We start from the raw sequence: 15,336 nt of genomic DNA on the forward strand, positions 1-15,336 counted from the left end.
TAAACATTAAGGAAGTGATTCGCTCAACATTAAGTAAGTGATTCGCTTTTAAAAACCATGTAACGTGACACATTTTGATCTTCATTTAACACTCAATTTCCTATCCATAAAGACCACAAGCGACTAAGCAAAATCATCTACAAATTTCGCCGCACATTTTAAGTGTGATTTACACACAAGTGAGTAGTGACTTCTATTTGATTATCATTCTCTCTAGGTTAATTTTTGTTGGAAAATCTCATTTCTTCTATTACTGCCGACTCAAGTGGTCCTAATTGTAACTCTTGTTATCTTAACGAAATCTATGATTTTTTTTAAAATAGAAGTTAGGGGGAACGTAACGATAAGCATTGGCTGCCATATATTTCATTATAGAGTGACATAGAGTCAGCTAGCTATATATGTACAAAGACCGTAACCAAACCACACTAACGTGGCTTTAATTTACATGACATGTACACTTGGCAACAACAGCAAGGTTTATTCGCAATCTGAATACATGCGCAACAAACCAACAAAACAAGATAAAAGGACCGAGTGTTTCTGCATTGGATCCAATGGGAAATCAACAATGGAGTATATTCCCCAGTTATACTTGAATGCTACCATCTGAAAAAAAAAAAAAAAGGTAATATAAGAATGAAAGAAAAAAGCCATGTTATGATACTAAGGAAAATAAATAAAAATCAGTTACCTCAGTCAGTTGTTGCTGGAGCTACCAAGATCAAAGTCCATTGTGTAATCATACTCAATAGTTGGAATTACAGAGGCCATAAACTTCAAGAATAAGAACAGGTACCTACACAAATACATTACTTATATTTAGTTATGCCACTCCAAGGAATAAAATGTGATTATCCTAAGTCAGGCATTGCTAAGAGGGGGATCAGATCCAGAAGCGCCGTACCAAGTTCCAGTTGAAAGCTTACACAACTCACGAATTTGAATAAAAACAAGTCATTATTTATGGGAATTCAAGTCGTACGGAGTGGTTGAAGTAAAATTAACAGGCACAAGCATACATGTTGGAATCCAATATGGCATCTCAAGCATATAAAGTTGCCCCTATCTCGAGGAACATAATATAATTAACCACGGAAACTAGGAAAGGGGTGAATGACCATTGAACAAAAAACAGATGCATGCTTGACTATATGCTACAAACAATCTTTAGGCAGATTCCATAATCAAATATTCCATCACCTGAACGCCGGTAATTACATAAGCAATAAATAAAAAATTGTGAAGCTAATGAGGAAACAATATTTGTATGGATGTTGTAAACAATTACAGACAATGTTGCTTTAGATTTATTAAAAGAAAAATCCAGTTTATATCACCATGTGGAAGATTTTAATTACGTTTCTATGAAAGCAATAATATCTTGGACAGAAAGGGTTTACTTGTCAACTTCTGGCTCAACCCCACGTGACATCAAAACATCAATGATTTTCTTCATCACTGCTCCATGTCGACATGGATGAATAGATGCATGCTTACCAGGCAAGTGAGGGTGGTCCTCAATTGTTACCTGTATATATTTCATGTTAGAACAATAACGTATTAACTTAAGTTTAGCAAACTATAAATTGATAAATAGAGGGGTTAAAAACATAGGAAGTACTAAGCTTAATAGTTTTACCCTTTAAGCATGTAACTATGATCTATACCTCAAAATGATTCATCCAAGAATAAACATCGTATTGAATTTTGATAAAATATCTTTCACATAAACAATTCATGTCATATCTCACCGTTTTGCGAGCATGGTCCTGACTAACATCTTCAAGGACAAGTTCTTGTTGCAAAAGCATCCTTGACTGCAAGATGGAAAGATGGGATCATAAACCAGTGAACTAAGTTTCCAAGGTATAAAAATGAAAAAAGATTAAGGAACTGTTATCAACCCACCCCCTGAGCCCCCAGTTCGGGATATTCACATCATTTATATCCACTACTTAAAATAAGCAAACATTAGTTGTCCAGGTAGGTTCATCGTAGGCTTATAGACCAACAAAAGTGAATGAATATATATAGTTAAAAAAAGATCGTGGAAAACAAACCTCATCATACCCGGTAAGCCATACTCGAGGTGTTTGATAATATTTATCATACCTGCAAACAAGTCAAATAGAACTATTCAAATTATTGTCTAAAGACTGTTTCAAATACAAAATAGTCCTTTCTATCTGACAGAAAGAACAAGATACAACAAAGAAAATAGGAGAAGTACAAATATGTCAGGAATAAATATCCTCCAACAGTTCGTTCAGGAAAATCTTAGCACTTGTGTGATATGTCAGGAAAAGATACCCAGTCTTCTCTGATATCAAAAGTAGCAGTTTGTTCAGGAACAAAATGGCAATAAAGAAAAGTTACACACTCATCTTACGTGATACTGACGTCGTAAGTTCGGGTTCGTAGAATATTATCATCATCAGGTTCATGAGCCACTAGATATGTAGACTGAAGAGTAAATAATGACAATCATATTTCTTAAATCAGTACTAAACAAGTAAACAATGAAAGTATATAGTTAATAAAAAATAAGTAAACTAGTGGAGAACTATTTGAAATAATATATTACTATTACAAATTATGCAAATAAAAAATCAAAAGTATTAAAATAAAAAATTGAGTTAGAGCTCACATTCAGGTTGTAATTGCCTACAGCCTACCTATCATTTTAATTCCAACAAATATTGCAAGGTCAGACCAGCCTAAAAAGACTCTTACAACAAGCATAGTATGAGAATACATCTGCATATGACAGTCGATACATATTTCTGTTCTCTTTCATGTGATTCAATAAAACTTCACTTTTCAGTCCAAATACAGATGTATAACAGTTAGGAAACAACAATCTAGCTTCCTAGAAATTGATACCCAACTTACAGGATCTGTAACAATGTTATCAGTTTCTTCAAACTCAGCCATATCCGGAATATCATCTTCCTCATCACCTCCCATGTAGGATGAAATTTGCTTAACAAGTTCCTTTTTGCTGATTTCTAGGCTTTCCATTGAAGGTAAATCCTCTTCCTCGTCGGATTTGGTTTCTTCAAAGAAAGAAATAAAAAGTAATAAAGGTGTAAGGTATGAGCATCAGGGAATTGGATTAGAACTAAATCACAATATACTGATATAGAATATAAACTCTTGTTTTGTTACTCCCACAAGTTTGGGAATTATGCTAGTCCTGTATAAAAAAATATTATAAACAGATGCATAACTCATGCTCATAACCATAGGACAGATTTTATTTCAATTTCAATGGTAATTATTTCAATTCTGGTTAGTAGCTTGAAAATTTATTTGAAATTTTGGAGATTTCAAAATTTTGCAGATAAATCCTTAGGTCTTTGTAGGCTGGAGGTGAGCTAGCCACACTGGACTTAAGGGAAGAAAAAGTTATCTGTCTACCAGGACATTTGCTGGTATGGCACTCACAAGTGGGAAGAACTTAATTCAAGTATGAAAAGCCCGTCAAGGGTTTTTTTTTCATTGTGGTTGTGGTGGGTGGGTGGAGGGTGGGACGGAGGGGAGCAGTTCCAAGGTGGAAAACAGATTATTAAAGGATTTGATTGGCCATCCCAATATGCTTATGTGAGTATGTCAATGGAGCAACTTGATCATTCATTCTCTTTTTCGTCAAAAGGAGGAGCAGACTTGGGGAATTCAACGAATCACAGAAAAGACATCTGGTCACAACAATGAGCACAGATCGAAACATAGATGTCGAGTGTGGAAAAAATTGGTATGAGTCTGCTTTAGGGAAAGAAAGGTGGAAGTTTATGATTAGATGGGGGTTGTGGCATGCCCAGAAGCTCGACATGAGAGTCTCATGTTGACATCGATCTGCGATGCTGCTGCCTCACCACTTGCATTTAATGAACATAATACTAACTTCGGGAAAAGCCTATATTTGTAAAAAGGCAATACTACAAAACCATTATTGCACTAAGATTGTGGGGGTTATTTTAAGTAGTGGACTAACCTAACCCCAAGCTTGTGTAAGGCAATGTAACACAACCCTAGAATAATGCCTCTAGCAACATACATACCTTTAGGTTTTCCATGAGTTGCTAGCCATCCATCATTTTCTTCATCATCAAGTAGAACTTCTCCTCCAGCCGCTTCATATTCTTCTTCAACAGATGCAGCTCTTCGCAAACACGGCACTATCAAGTGTTAAGCAACTTCATAAACCAGCATTAATGAGGACAGCCATAGATAACAAATTCAGGAGAAACCTCAAGGAAATACAGGTATCATAACTTTCTAGTTTTAAGGACAGAAAGAGCAACATAATACAGTTCAAACTAGACTGAAGATAACAAGAACAAAGAAGATGTATGACATACAAATACATCCCAAGCTCGACTCTTACCATTCCTAGTAATTAAGAATTGTTTATCCGCTGGCAAATATGGCTTCCTTTTGCTTGGCTCACCTGATTCCCTATTATGCAATGGAAAAACAGAACATTAACAATTAATGAGGGCACAAAAAGAAGGACCCCTTAATTTTGAGCTTTAACAATTGCCATAACACAAATGAATGAAAATTTCTAATGCTTGCTATTAGTTAATATACGTACATGATTCAAATCATCCCAGAAAGTCCCATATTACCCCAAACCCTTTGTTACAGGGACCGAAGCTATATAACTTGGTCGAAACCCTTCTGAGAGGTAAAATTTTGAGGCTTGAAAGCAGATTTAATATATTTTGGAAATAACGAATAGCCATTAGAGGAATGGAAACATCGTGTAACAGGGACCCTAATTAAGAAAGATGAAATCTTTGGGATTAAAAAAAAGGGGGAAAATTTACCAGGACCAAGTGGGGCATTTGGCAACGAGATTGTCGCCGGCGGTGACAAACTCGGAGACACTGAGAACTCCTTTCTCTTTGAAGGCTGAGACGGTTCGAGCGCTCGTGATCCTCTCTACTGTGCCCTTGAAAGCTTCGTGAATCTTCTGAGACAGAACCATCCTCTTCTCTTCTGAAGAAGTTGAATGCAGAAATGCAGACTCAGATTGCAAACTGCAGAGGAGGAAAAGGAATTGGATTATACGAATGAGTGAAAAAATTTTGGACTTCCTCTCTCGGTTTTTTCTTTTTTTTTTTCCTTTTTCGTTTTTTGCTTGTAAACCCAGTCACCTTGTCTATAAAAACAATAACTATTGGGGTTTGTGGATTTGCATTACTTGTTGGTTTTTCACATTTTTAAACTAAAATAAATACTTAATTATTCCTTTCTCTAAATCAATGTTTTCATGTTTTTTCTAAATTTTTACTTTATTAGTAAATAAAGCGAGCGTAAGTTTTTTCCAACTGAGAGAGCTTTTTTCTGAAAGATTACGAGTAAATTTCAGTGATAATTTTATTTTACCCAAATCACACGTTTTCACATGTTTCATTCATATTATTATGTGTAAATCATCACTTTGGTTCATCACACGTTTTCTATTTCAATTTGATTCATCCTTTTGTTCGATATTTTGTCTATATCTAATTAAATGTGAGGAATTTGAAGTCAACATTTCTTGGAAGTTCTATTATACCATCAAACTGGTGGTGGTTAAATGAAGAAAAGTAAGAGATGGTTAAAGATCGTTTTGAAGATGAAGGTAGCATATTGAGGCTCTATGAAGAAACAAATTAATTTTAGATTTATTCATGTCTTGTTCTTCTGTGCAAATGTTGAGACTTGAATTTTGCTATGCTATCTGAGGCTAGATATATAGATTGAAGTCTTTAGTTGTTGCAAACTTGATACAATATATGCTAATCTATTAATCAACATTCATGTGAGGTTTAAGATAAAATTAGTAAAACTTTTGTTGCTTATGAGTATATACAACATAACAAGTTGAACTTATTTTATAAATATTTTGGACAGCTCCATCAAATGGAATTTTCGTAGAGAGCTCCATCAAATATTTTGACTAGATTGTATGATTATTGATTAATTGTTCTGTTGTATTTTGTGATTTTATAGTGATGTGATGCTGTTTTATGCTTTTGTGATTCAATTATACTGTCTATCATTATGTTGTAAGGTGTTTATTTATAATTTATTTATTATTTTATTATAAAACAATTTTTTAGGTTGAACCAATTAGACCAGTAAACCAGTGAATTAGTAGTTAGACCGGTTCGATAATCGGTCCGATTTTTCAAAACCTTAATTTTTTGTTGAGTTAATTTTGCTGATGGGATTCTGAGTTAGAATTGATGGTTGATTTGAATTATTGTTAATTTTGTTTTCTGAGTTGGCTTGTTGCTGAAGTGATTCTGAATTTAGTTTGGATGTTGAGTTTGGATTTTTTATTTAGTTTTTCTGATTTTAGATTTTTCAATTTTGGATTATGAGTTTTCGTTGTTGAATACTTGATGAGAAGTCTTTGTTGAAATGTTTTATGATTTTGAAAAAAACATTCAAATGTTTAAACGAGATACATGTATTTTTTTTAAAAAAAATTTAAAATAATAAAAAATATTAATAATATCAATAATTCAAAATTTTAGCATGCAATTAGTACATAAAAAGATTGGTAGCAGAGATTAAAATAGATAAGTTTGATCAATTAATCCTCAAAAAAGTTGACGGAATAATGGAAGAGATTTGAAATGGTTATCTCTCACGTTATCTCCCACTATCCACGTGAGAGATTTCAATTCTCTTCTCACTGTCCCCATCAATCTCTCATAACAATTGGCAAACGATTATTTTTATTCTTCAAATTTAAATGAATCCAATTGGATCAAAATTTAATCTAAATTTTTTTATGTACTCTTTTTGAGTACTAATTGATAAACATGTCCATTTTAAAAAATTTTAGATTAAATTATGATCCAATTGGATTGATTTAAATTTGAAAAATAAAAATAACCGTTTGCCAATTGTTAAGAAAGATTGATGAGATATTGGAAAGAGAATTGAAACGGTTATCTCTCATGTGGATAGTGGGAGATAACGTAATTCTCTTCCCACTATCCCATCAACCTTTTTGAGTACTGATTGATCAAACATATTTATTTTAATCTCTTTTACCAACCTTTTTATGTGCTAATTGCATGCTAAAAGTTTGGATTATTGATATTATTAATATTTTTTATTATTTTCAATTTTTTTTTTAAAAATGCATGTAATATTTATCTCGTTTAGATTCATACAAAATTATCTTGTTTACATACAAAATTATCTTGTTTACATGGTAAACGAAATAAAATAAAAGAGAAGATTTATTTTGGTAAATATTTTTTAAATTATTTATTTCAATAATTATTACAATTAATTTATTTATTAAAATAAAAAAACAATGAGTATTGTTGCTAATTATTAGATTAGAACTTGTAAATTATTTAAAAAAAATTATTTTGTGAATTTTTAGTAATAAAATATAAACAAGTTATTATGTAAAATTATAAAATTTTAGAAATTTAAAAATTATTGAATTTGAATATTTAAAATTGTATATTAAATTTTTAATAATTTTATTGTATATTTATTTATCACATATTCTCACACACACATACAAAGCCTTATCTCAAAGAACAACCACAACAAGTGATTTGGAAAGAAAATGTAAACAACTAAACACCCATACAATCACAAGCATACAGAACATGTGAAATATTATTATAGCAAACATAATAATAAAATAGCTCTTCTAATGCGTTTCCGAAAATATCCCAAATCAAGAAAACTACCTAATCTGATCCACTTTGATTCAGAAAGCTACATATATTAGAAAAATTAAGAATCAACTAAAAGAAAAAGAAAAGGAAGGCCTGGTTGATTCGATTCAATTGCCTGAGATGAAGAATCAAACAGGGCTGAGAAGTTGAGAGTTTAAATGTTAAACATAGGCAGTGCAAATTTTAGCAAAGCTCATCACAATGATTAACAACAAAAAGCACTGAAAGAACAGTGAATCAGTAACATGGGCAGTGCAAATTTAAAATTTATCATCAAATACAATCAATGAGCAAAGCCAATCAATCACCTGACTCTGTGAGGCTTGGTTTGGTAAAGCTTTTCGAAGAAGTGCTTGTACTTTTTAAAAGCTCAAGCTCCTCATTTTGTGTTTGGTAAATGAAAAAAAGCATGTGCTTGTGCTTGCAGCTTTTAAAAGATGGGGTACTTTTGAAAGCACTTAGGCTTAGTTTGGTAAAGCTTTTGCTTTTTAAAAGTAGCTTATGAAAGACAGCTTTTTAAAAGTTGCAGCACTTACGTTTGGTAAAATCAAATTAAAAATGACTTTTAATAAGTACAAGCACCATAATTGTGTTTGGTAAAACAGCTTTTAAAAGTTGAAAAAATTATAATAAACATGTTTATAACAAAAAAATAATTTTTTTTTTCAAATTCTTTAAAATTTTATATAATATTTTAAAATAAAATAGTGTTAAAATAAAAAATTCATAATAAACATAAATATAATAAATAAATTCTTCTACTTTTTAACTTAAAAATTTTATACAAAATTAAATAAAAAAAATAATATAAATAGATAGAAGTTTATACCTAATATGTGATAGAGATGTATTTGTGTTGAAATTTGTGAAGATTAGGTTGAAAAATAAAAAATATATGAAGATTGTGTTAGATTTTATGAAGGTTAGGAAGAGAAGTTAGAAATATATGAAGATTTTAATGGCAATATAATAGCGGGAAATATATGCGGGAAAATGAAAAAAATTTGGTAAGCATAAGCCAGCTTTCAAAAGCACCCTTAACTTTTAAAAGCCGCAAGCACAAGCACTTGAGCTTTTTAATTTACCAAACGCAAAATGACGTGCTTGTGCTTTTTAAAAGCACAAGCACCTCCTGAAAAAGCTTTACCAAACCCAGCCTTAAGATAGAGCTTTTCAAAGTTGGCTTGTGCTTTTCAAAATTTAAAAGTCTAATATAATCTCACATGTTAACAAATTTTCAAATTTAATGCTTATATTTATGTCTATTATAGTATTTTTAAATTTTAAAAGCTATTTTACCAAATGCAATTGTTCTTGCTTGTGTTTATTAAAAACAATTTTTAATTTGATTTACCAAACATAAATGCTAAAAACTTAAAAAAAAAGCTAACTTTTAAAAAATAAAAGCTTTACCAAACTAAGCCTGACTGGGAAGCAACAAATTCAGCAACAAATTCAAGTTACACCAACAAATTTAACAAATCCTAGTAAAGTCCCGATTCCAGCAACATGCAGAAATACAGGGAGAAGGGAAATCTGGAAAAGAGAGAACACTGAACCAAAACATTAACCAATAATCACAAAACACTAAACCTTCACCCAGCAAAACCAGCAACTACAAACAAAGCCATCAGTAAAATTGAACAAAAAAAATTAAAGAGCCATCAGCAACAAACAGAGCCATCAAGCCATCAGTAACAGAGCAAAGAATTAAAAGCAACAGACTAACAGAGCCATCGAGCCATCAGTAAATTTGAAAAAAAGAATTACAGACACCAGCAACCAGAAAATACAAGACAGATCCATCAGCAGCAGACAATTACAATTTACAAAACATTACAAGAAAAATGGAACAAAAATTGAACAACAATTTCAGAACTTCAAACGAAGAAGACCGAACATTCAGAAATTAAAAGGAAGAAGCGGAGGCGAAGAATTGAAAGCAGGGCCACTAACCTGGGTTCCGTGCCGAGAAGCCAGCGAAGATGAAAACGACGTGCCGAGCTACCTGGGAAAGAGGAAGATGAAAACGACGTGCCAGCGAAGATGAAAACGACACGGAGAAGAGGAAGCAGAGGCGGCGCTGAGGACCTGGGGACGGCGGCGGCGATGAAGGGCTAGGGTTTTCCTTGGCTTCAGAGGTCTCCAGGGAGTGCACGAATGATTGGGGGAAGAAAAGGGGGGGGGTGTTTGGTTCACGAATGTCGAATGGTTCTGCTTTTTTTTTTTTTTCCAAATAAACAAGACGGCATCGTTTTATTCGAACCGGCAAGTTACCGGTCCGGTCCAACCGGCCAGTAACCGTCCAAAATATGACAGATGGACACTTCACTCACACACATTCCTCCACGTGGATTTTTAAATATTTTTTATTTTTCTAAAACAGTTATAGTTCACAGGACAGGAGCCACTTCACTTCACTTGAGAGTTCTTCTTCCTCTGTGGTTCTTTCCCAATGGCTCTCCTCTCTTTCCCTTATTTTCCTTCTCATTTTCCGTCACTTTCCTTCTCGCCAAACACTCGGCGCTGCTCTCCTTCCTTCAAAATGAGTGCGCAGCAAACTGCTAATACGGCCATTGTGTGGTTCAAGCACGACCTCCGAATCCACGATCACCCAGCCCTCACCGTTGCTTCTAGCTTCCAATCACTCCTTCCTCTTTACGTCTTCGATCGCCGTATCCTCTCTCGTCAGTATTCGCCGAATGCCCGAAACACTCTTTCAGATCTTAACTCCCTTCGGAGAATGAAATCTCACCATGTTGAATTGCTGATTGCAGGTTTCTCTGATGAAATGCTGGAACTGCTCCTGTTCGCGCTGCAAGATTTGAGGAACTCCTTGAAGGAACGCGGCTCCAATCTCATGATTAGATTCGGGAACGCAGAGCACGTCATACAACAGCTTGCATCTGAGTTTGTTACTCTTCAGTTAGTTAGTTACTTCTTTAGTTGATTAGTTACACAGTTAGTTAACTTTTATTGTGAGTTACTTAGTTGATTAGTTACTGATGATGCCACAATACATGTCCGTGCATAATGAGAACCTTTTTTCTGCCAAAGTGCATGATGACATCTTGAATTAAGCATTATCAATTGCTTTTGTTGAACAAATTCATCGCCCAGGGTGGAACAGGTGAATGCCAGTTGTGTATTTGCAGAACAAGAGGTGGAGTATGAATTGTACTTGCTTTTGGATGTTGTGAAGGAGTGTATGAAAGCTGTCACGGTTCGAGAACGTGCTCCTAGGATTGAATTATGGAACACTCCATTTTATGATGTAAATGTAGGTATCCGATTGATTCTTGGCTTCTTTGGCTATCTAAATTGTTCAAGAGTTGAAGAATTTATATGTGGTAATTGGTGATTACTTTTATTAACTTGTCGATAATTGATTTGGTCGTTTCTATCACTATCCAATAGGTTCTGCAAAATCTTCCTGCATCGTATGATGACTTTAAGAAACTTCGACTACCCATAACTGAACCACTTCAGCTGTCAAAATTACCTGCTGCAGACATGGAACTGGACTGGGGTGAGTTCTGTGGTGGTTGACTTTTCTTGTCACTCGGCATGAATCTTCTTTTGGAAGAGTATTTGATATTATGTTTTCCATTTTTGTAATCCATTTAACATCTTGCACTTGTAAAGTGGCCAAAGTCATATGATAGATTTTCATTGAAATAGGTACTCTTCCTGTATGCTGTATATGATGATGTAAAGAATTTCATTACCAGCAACCAAGGGAGATTGAGAGAGAGGTGGAACTCAATCAAGTTGACATCAGCTGAAACCTTTACGGAATAAAATAATGAAGTCTAGTGAGAGCAGTGAAGGAATGACTCTAGGCAACTGCAGTCAAAGAAATCAAATGAATCTGTTTTCCTGTCACAAAAAGGTAATGCTGTAGGAGGTGGAACAAACAATGTATTAAATGCCTTGGCTGCATATTTGAGATATTTCGAGGGAACAGCTCATGATGACTGGCAAGAGTATGTAGTAAAAACCTGGCTTTTGTGATTATTTGTTGGCTAATATCTTCTAGGGTCTTGAGTATGGAGTCTAGAGGTCAGTTTAAAAACATGAACAGTGAAATGTCTTTTCACCTTTAAATCTGTGCAGGATACATGAAAAAGTACGTGCTTCTGAAAGTCGGAATGGAGCATCATTTATTGCACTCGTTGGTCCTGCTCTATCTCTTGGCATTATATCTAGAAGAAGTGTACACTATGAAGCTATCAACTATGAGAGAGAACGAAATGCAGGATTTATATCTTCCTTTGGATATTCAGCTACCACAATTGCAGGAGCAGTTGATGCTGTGTTCTCGAAGGAGGTGCTAGTTTTAGCAATTTTGCTATATTAGAATACAATTTTTTTCTGCCTTATTGATTTGGTTATTTCTTATTAGTTGTAACAGAAAACTTGCCTTTACCTTTCTTATCAAATGATCTATTCATTTAATTTTTTGGAACATAGTGGTACTGGCTTATGGCTTTGAGAAATCAAACAAACAATGATGGGATACACTCAACACGTACGTGGAAATGGAATGGTTTTCTTATTCAGGTATTCAACTGATTTCTCATACTCAACAATTGATTCATTTCCAAATGGCCAGTTAACACTCTTTTGTCAATTTAATGAATTAAGAACCCAAAAACTAGTTTTGTTAGTATACAGTTGCTGGCAATGATGGTCCTTCTGTTGTTCTTGTGCATGGATTTGGCGCTTTCTCAGAGCATTACCGTGACAACATAAATGATTTAGCTGAAGCTGGAAATCGTGTTTGGGCTATTACATTGTTAGGATTTGGCAATTCAGAAAAGCCAGATTTTGTGTATACTGAACTCTTGTGGGCCGAACTATTGAGAGATTTTATTGTTGATGTTGTGGGTGAACCTGTCCACCTTGTCGGGAACTCAATTGGTGGTATGATTACATAAATTGGGTGTACTTCCTCTAAAAAAATCTGTCCTTTTCACACTTACACACACACACAGAAATTTGGAGCTTGGTGCATTTCTATTTTTTTTCTACTTGTCTCTTCATCCGCTGTTGATGATTTGATAATTGTTTTTCTTACTCCAGGTTATTTCGTATCCATTGTTTCTTGTCTTTGGAGTGTTTTGGTCAAATCTGTAGTCCTAATCAACAGTGCTGGCAATGTCGTCCCTAGTTATACATACATACCTTTACCTGAAGTAAGTGTAAATCAGAACAACTGAAACTATACCATAGAACTTGGAGCGTAGTAGTACATGGATTTTTTTCTGTTTGATTTATCTGGAAAATGACTTCTGCATGAGACTATTTATTTTGCTGCTTTAAATTATTGGAGCGGATTACTAGATTTTTGATTCACCAAATTAAAAATAGAATGAAAGAGCGAAATGCATCAATGGAAGTTGGGGTTTGGGTGATTGATTTGGTCCAAGTTAAGTTTGTTTCTTAGATTAGATAAATCTACGCGCACATCAGCCACCATGTATGTGTATATATGTATATTTCGTATTCTAATATGTATTCTATATGAATTGCTGATTTGGTGTCTGATTTTTTATGCACACCTAGTATGATTGATTAGATTTAATTCAAATCTATTTTATAATTTCTCAAAGCATTTCTTGTAATAATATGACAATCTTGATAATTTATTATAAAATAATTCAGTTACCGAGTCCTATAACATGCTTTCCTGTTCAGGATAGAAAAACCTCCGGCGCCTCCTGGTTGGGCTCTCGTGTTCTTCTACTATATTTGAGGTTACGGATTCAGGAGTTAGTTAAGAAATGTTATCCAACTGTAAGTGTTTCAAAGGTATAATTATGTCTCACATTTTTGGTGTGGATATTGCTTGGTTCTGAGGCATTTAAGTTCGCATGCAGCGGACAGAAAGAGCAGATGATTGGCTCATAAATAAAATGCTAAGAGCAGTATCCTCTTCTTCTTGGCTTTTACTTTTTAGTAATTTGCTTCACTTTGAGTTTTGCATTATTCTGATGTGTATACATGGCTCATTTTGCCATCTCCTTACATATGTAAAAGTCTTATGATCCTGCTTCTCCTGTGGTCGTGGAAAGCATCTTCAGTTTTAATCTTTCCATACCTCTTAATTTTCTTATTGAAGAATTCAGGGAAAAGGTTCTGATTATACAGGTACTCTAACGTTAATGGCAAGAAAATTTGAAGTTGATATGATTTATGTATGTGAATTAATCTCTGGTATAGCTTCGTATCTTGTTATTGATTTCTTTGTTATCAGGGGATGAAAGATCCAATTTCTGACTCCAGTTCCAGGGTGGCTACACTGAAAGAACATTGCGATGGACTTGTAATTAAAGAATTGGATGCTGGTAACTATAACTTTTTATACTTGTTCATCTATTTTTAACTTTTAATTTTTTAATGATATCCAAAATTTTTAAACTTCTAACATTACAGGCCATTGTCCGCACGATGAGGTGCCAGAACAAGTGAATGATATCCTTTATGAGTGGATACCTAGGATTGAAAGCCAAATTTTGACAGGGTCCCCAGCTTAAAGTCTATTGATGTATATAGCAAAATGTAAATGTATATAATCATTAATCATTATTACTAGAACATTTTATAATTTAATTTTCTTTCTTACGTATTCATATAAATTGTTGGAGTTTGAATTAAATTGGTCCATTTCTAAAAATAGATCCAACATTCTATCCAATTCCTAAGATTTGCTAAAACTTAGGGTGCGTAAGAGAGTACTTGGATTGGACTTTGATGAGCATGGATATAGGTGATGGAGAGTTTGAGAGAAAGTTTTCTCGTCAAGACGTCGAGGTATGTGTATGGTGTTCCTAAGGCAAGGGACTCCAATGCCACTAATGAACGTGAGGGCTGGGGTGTTTGTTTGTTAAAGGAACTGGAGCGTCACGGTTTGAATCTCATTTTGAATATGTAACAACTCTGCCGCTGCATATATCCCCCTCTTTGGCAGTGTAAGTGTGTAACCCTTCGACCTGGTGTTCCAAATCCAGCCTGAATGGGAGCTAACTTGCCACAAAAGATTAATATGGAGAATCAACTCTTCCACGATCAGATAAAGGAGTTGCAAGTCTACTACAATATTCCTGCATTCGTGTGTGTTCATGGGCTTGTAAACAACCTTTATATTTTACCATCTGATTGTGATAAAATACAGAAGATGATGACGAGGAAGAAGAGGAGGAGAAGGAGAAGTAGTTTTGAGTTATGCAGAATTTATCAGAAAATAGTACCCAAACTTTTTAATTGTGATATGGAAGTTTCTCAATTTAGATACCAAAATTTCTTAACCTTGATATAAGCTAAGAGGATAAAACAAGAATTATGAAAATGTAAAATAAAGAGAAAAAATGATGATGATGAGAAGGAGGAAAGAGAGTTTTGAATTATGTATAATGTATCAGAAAAATAATACAATAATATTTTAATCTTAATACAAAAATATCTTTTTTAATGTTGCATTTTTTTTCTTTCTTTCTTTTTTTTTTGTTGCTCTTACTTATTTTCTTAGAAGTATTCGAATAAACACGTATCTACTATGGGTGTTCGCGGTGCGATTTGGATCGGTTTTGAGCCAAAAACTCATCCGATCCGAACGTTAATTATA

The 15,336-nt window shown here is 33.9% G+C and overlaps 2 protein-coding genes across 2 annotated transcripts; one reads left to right on the plus strand and one right to left on the minus strand.

Annotated features, from left to right (window-relative positions):
- Positions 1-338: 338 nt before the first annotated feature.
- LOC130961591 (autophagy-related protein 3) lies at positions 339-9,887 on the minus strand. Its single transcript, XM_057887549.1, has 11 exons — positions 9,666-9,887; positions 4,836-5,048; positions 4,391-4,461; positions 4,065-4,181; positions 2,896-3,059; positions 2,393-2,466; positions 2,064-2,115; positions 1,755-1,820; positions 1,404-1,531; positions 695-799; positions 339-609 (listed from the first exon to the last, which is right to left on the minus strand). The coding sequence occupies exons 2-10, from the start codon at positions 4,994-4,996 to the stop codon at positions 700-702; spliced, it is 933 nt and encodes a 310-aa protein (XP_057743532.1). The 5' UTR covers positions 4,997-5,048; positions 9,666-9,887; the 3' UTR covers positions 339-609; positions 695-699.
- A 247-nt stretch (positions 9,888-10,134) lies between these two features.
- Positions 10,135-14,378, plus strand: LOC130963356 (uncharacterized). Its single transcript, XM_057889480.1, has 14 exons — positions 10,135-10,396; positions 10,487-10,619; positions 10,830-10,989; positions 11,127-11,242; positions 11,540-11,695; positions 11,826-12,039; positions 12,183-12,272; positions 12,380-12,635; positions 12,795-12,907; positions 13,410-13,508; positions 13,592-13,639; positions 13,752-13,862; positions 13,969-14,059; positions 14,148-14,378. The coding sequence occupies exons 1-14, from the start codon at positions 10,165-10,167 to the stop codon at positions 14,246-14,248; spliced, it is 1,920 nt and encodes a 639-aa protein (XP_057745463.1). The 5' UTR covers positions 10,135-10,164; the 3' UTR covers positions 14,249-14,378.
- Positions 14,379-15,336: the final 958 nt, after the last annotated feature.

The sequence above is a fragment of the Arachis stenosperma genome, chromosome 2 (assembly GCF_014773155.1).
Source record: "Arachis stenosperma cultivar V10309 chromosome 2, arast.V10309.gnm1.PFL2, whole genome shotgun sequence".
Taxonomy (NCBI): domain Eukaryota; kingdom Viridiplantae; phylum Streptophyta; class Magnoliopsida; order Fabales; family Fabaceae; genus Arachis; species Arachis stenosperma.

Coding starts and splice junctions, on each gene's coding strand:
- LOC130963356 (XM_057889480.1), top strand. CDS start 10,165: ATGGCTCTCCTCTCTTTCCCTTATTTTCCTTCTCATTTTCCGTCACTT. Junction 10,620..10,829: donor ATACAACAGCTTGCATCTGA/GTTTGTTACTCT, acceptor TTCATCGCCCAG/GGTGGAACAGGTGAATGCCA. Junction 13,640..13,751: donor TAAATAAAATGCTAAGAGCA/GTATCCTCTTCT, acceptor CATATGTAAAAG/TCTTATGATCCTGCTTCTCC.
- LOC130961591 (XM_057887549.1), bottom strand. CDS start 4,996: ATGGTTCTGTCTCAGAAGATTCACGAAGCTTTCAAGGGCACAGTAGAG. Junction 4,462..4,835: donor AAATGCCCCACTTGGTCCTG/GTAAATTTTCCC, acceptor ATTGCATAATAG/GGAATCAGGTGAGCCAAGCA. Junction 3,060..4,064: donor AACTCATGGAAAACCTAAAG/GTATGTATGTTG, acceptor CTTTCTTTGAAG/AAACCAAATCCGACGAGGAA.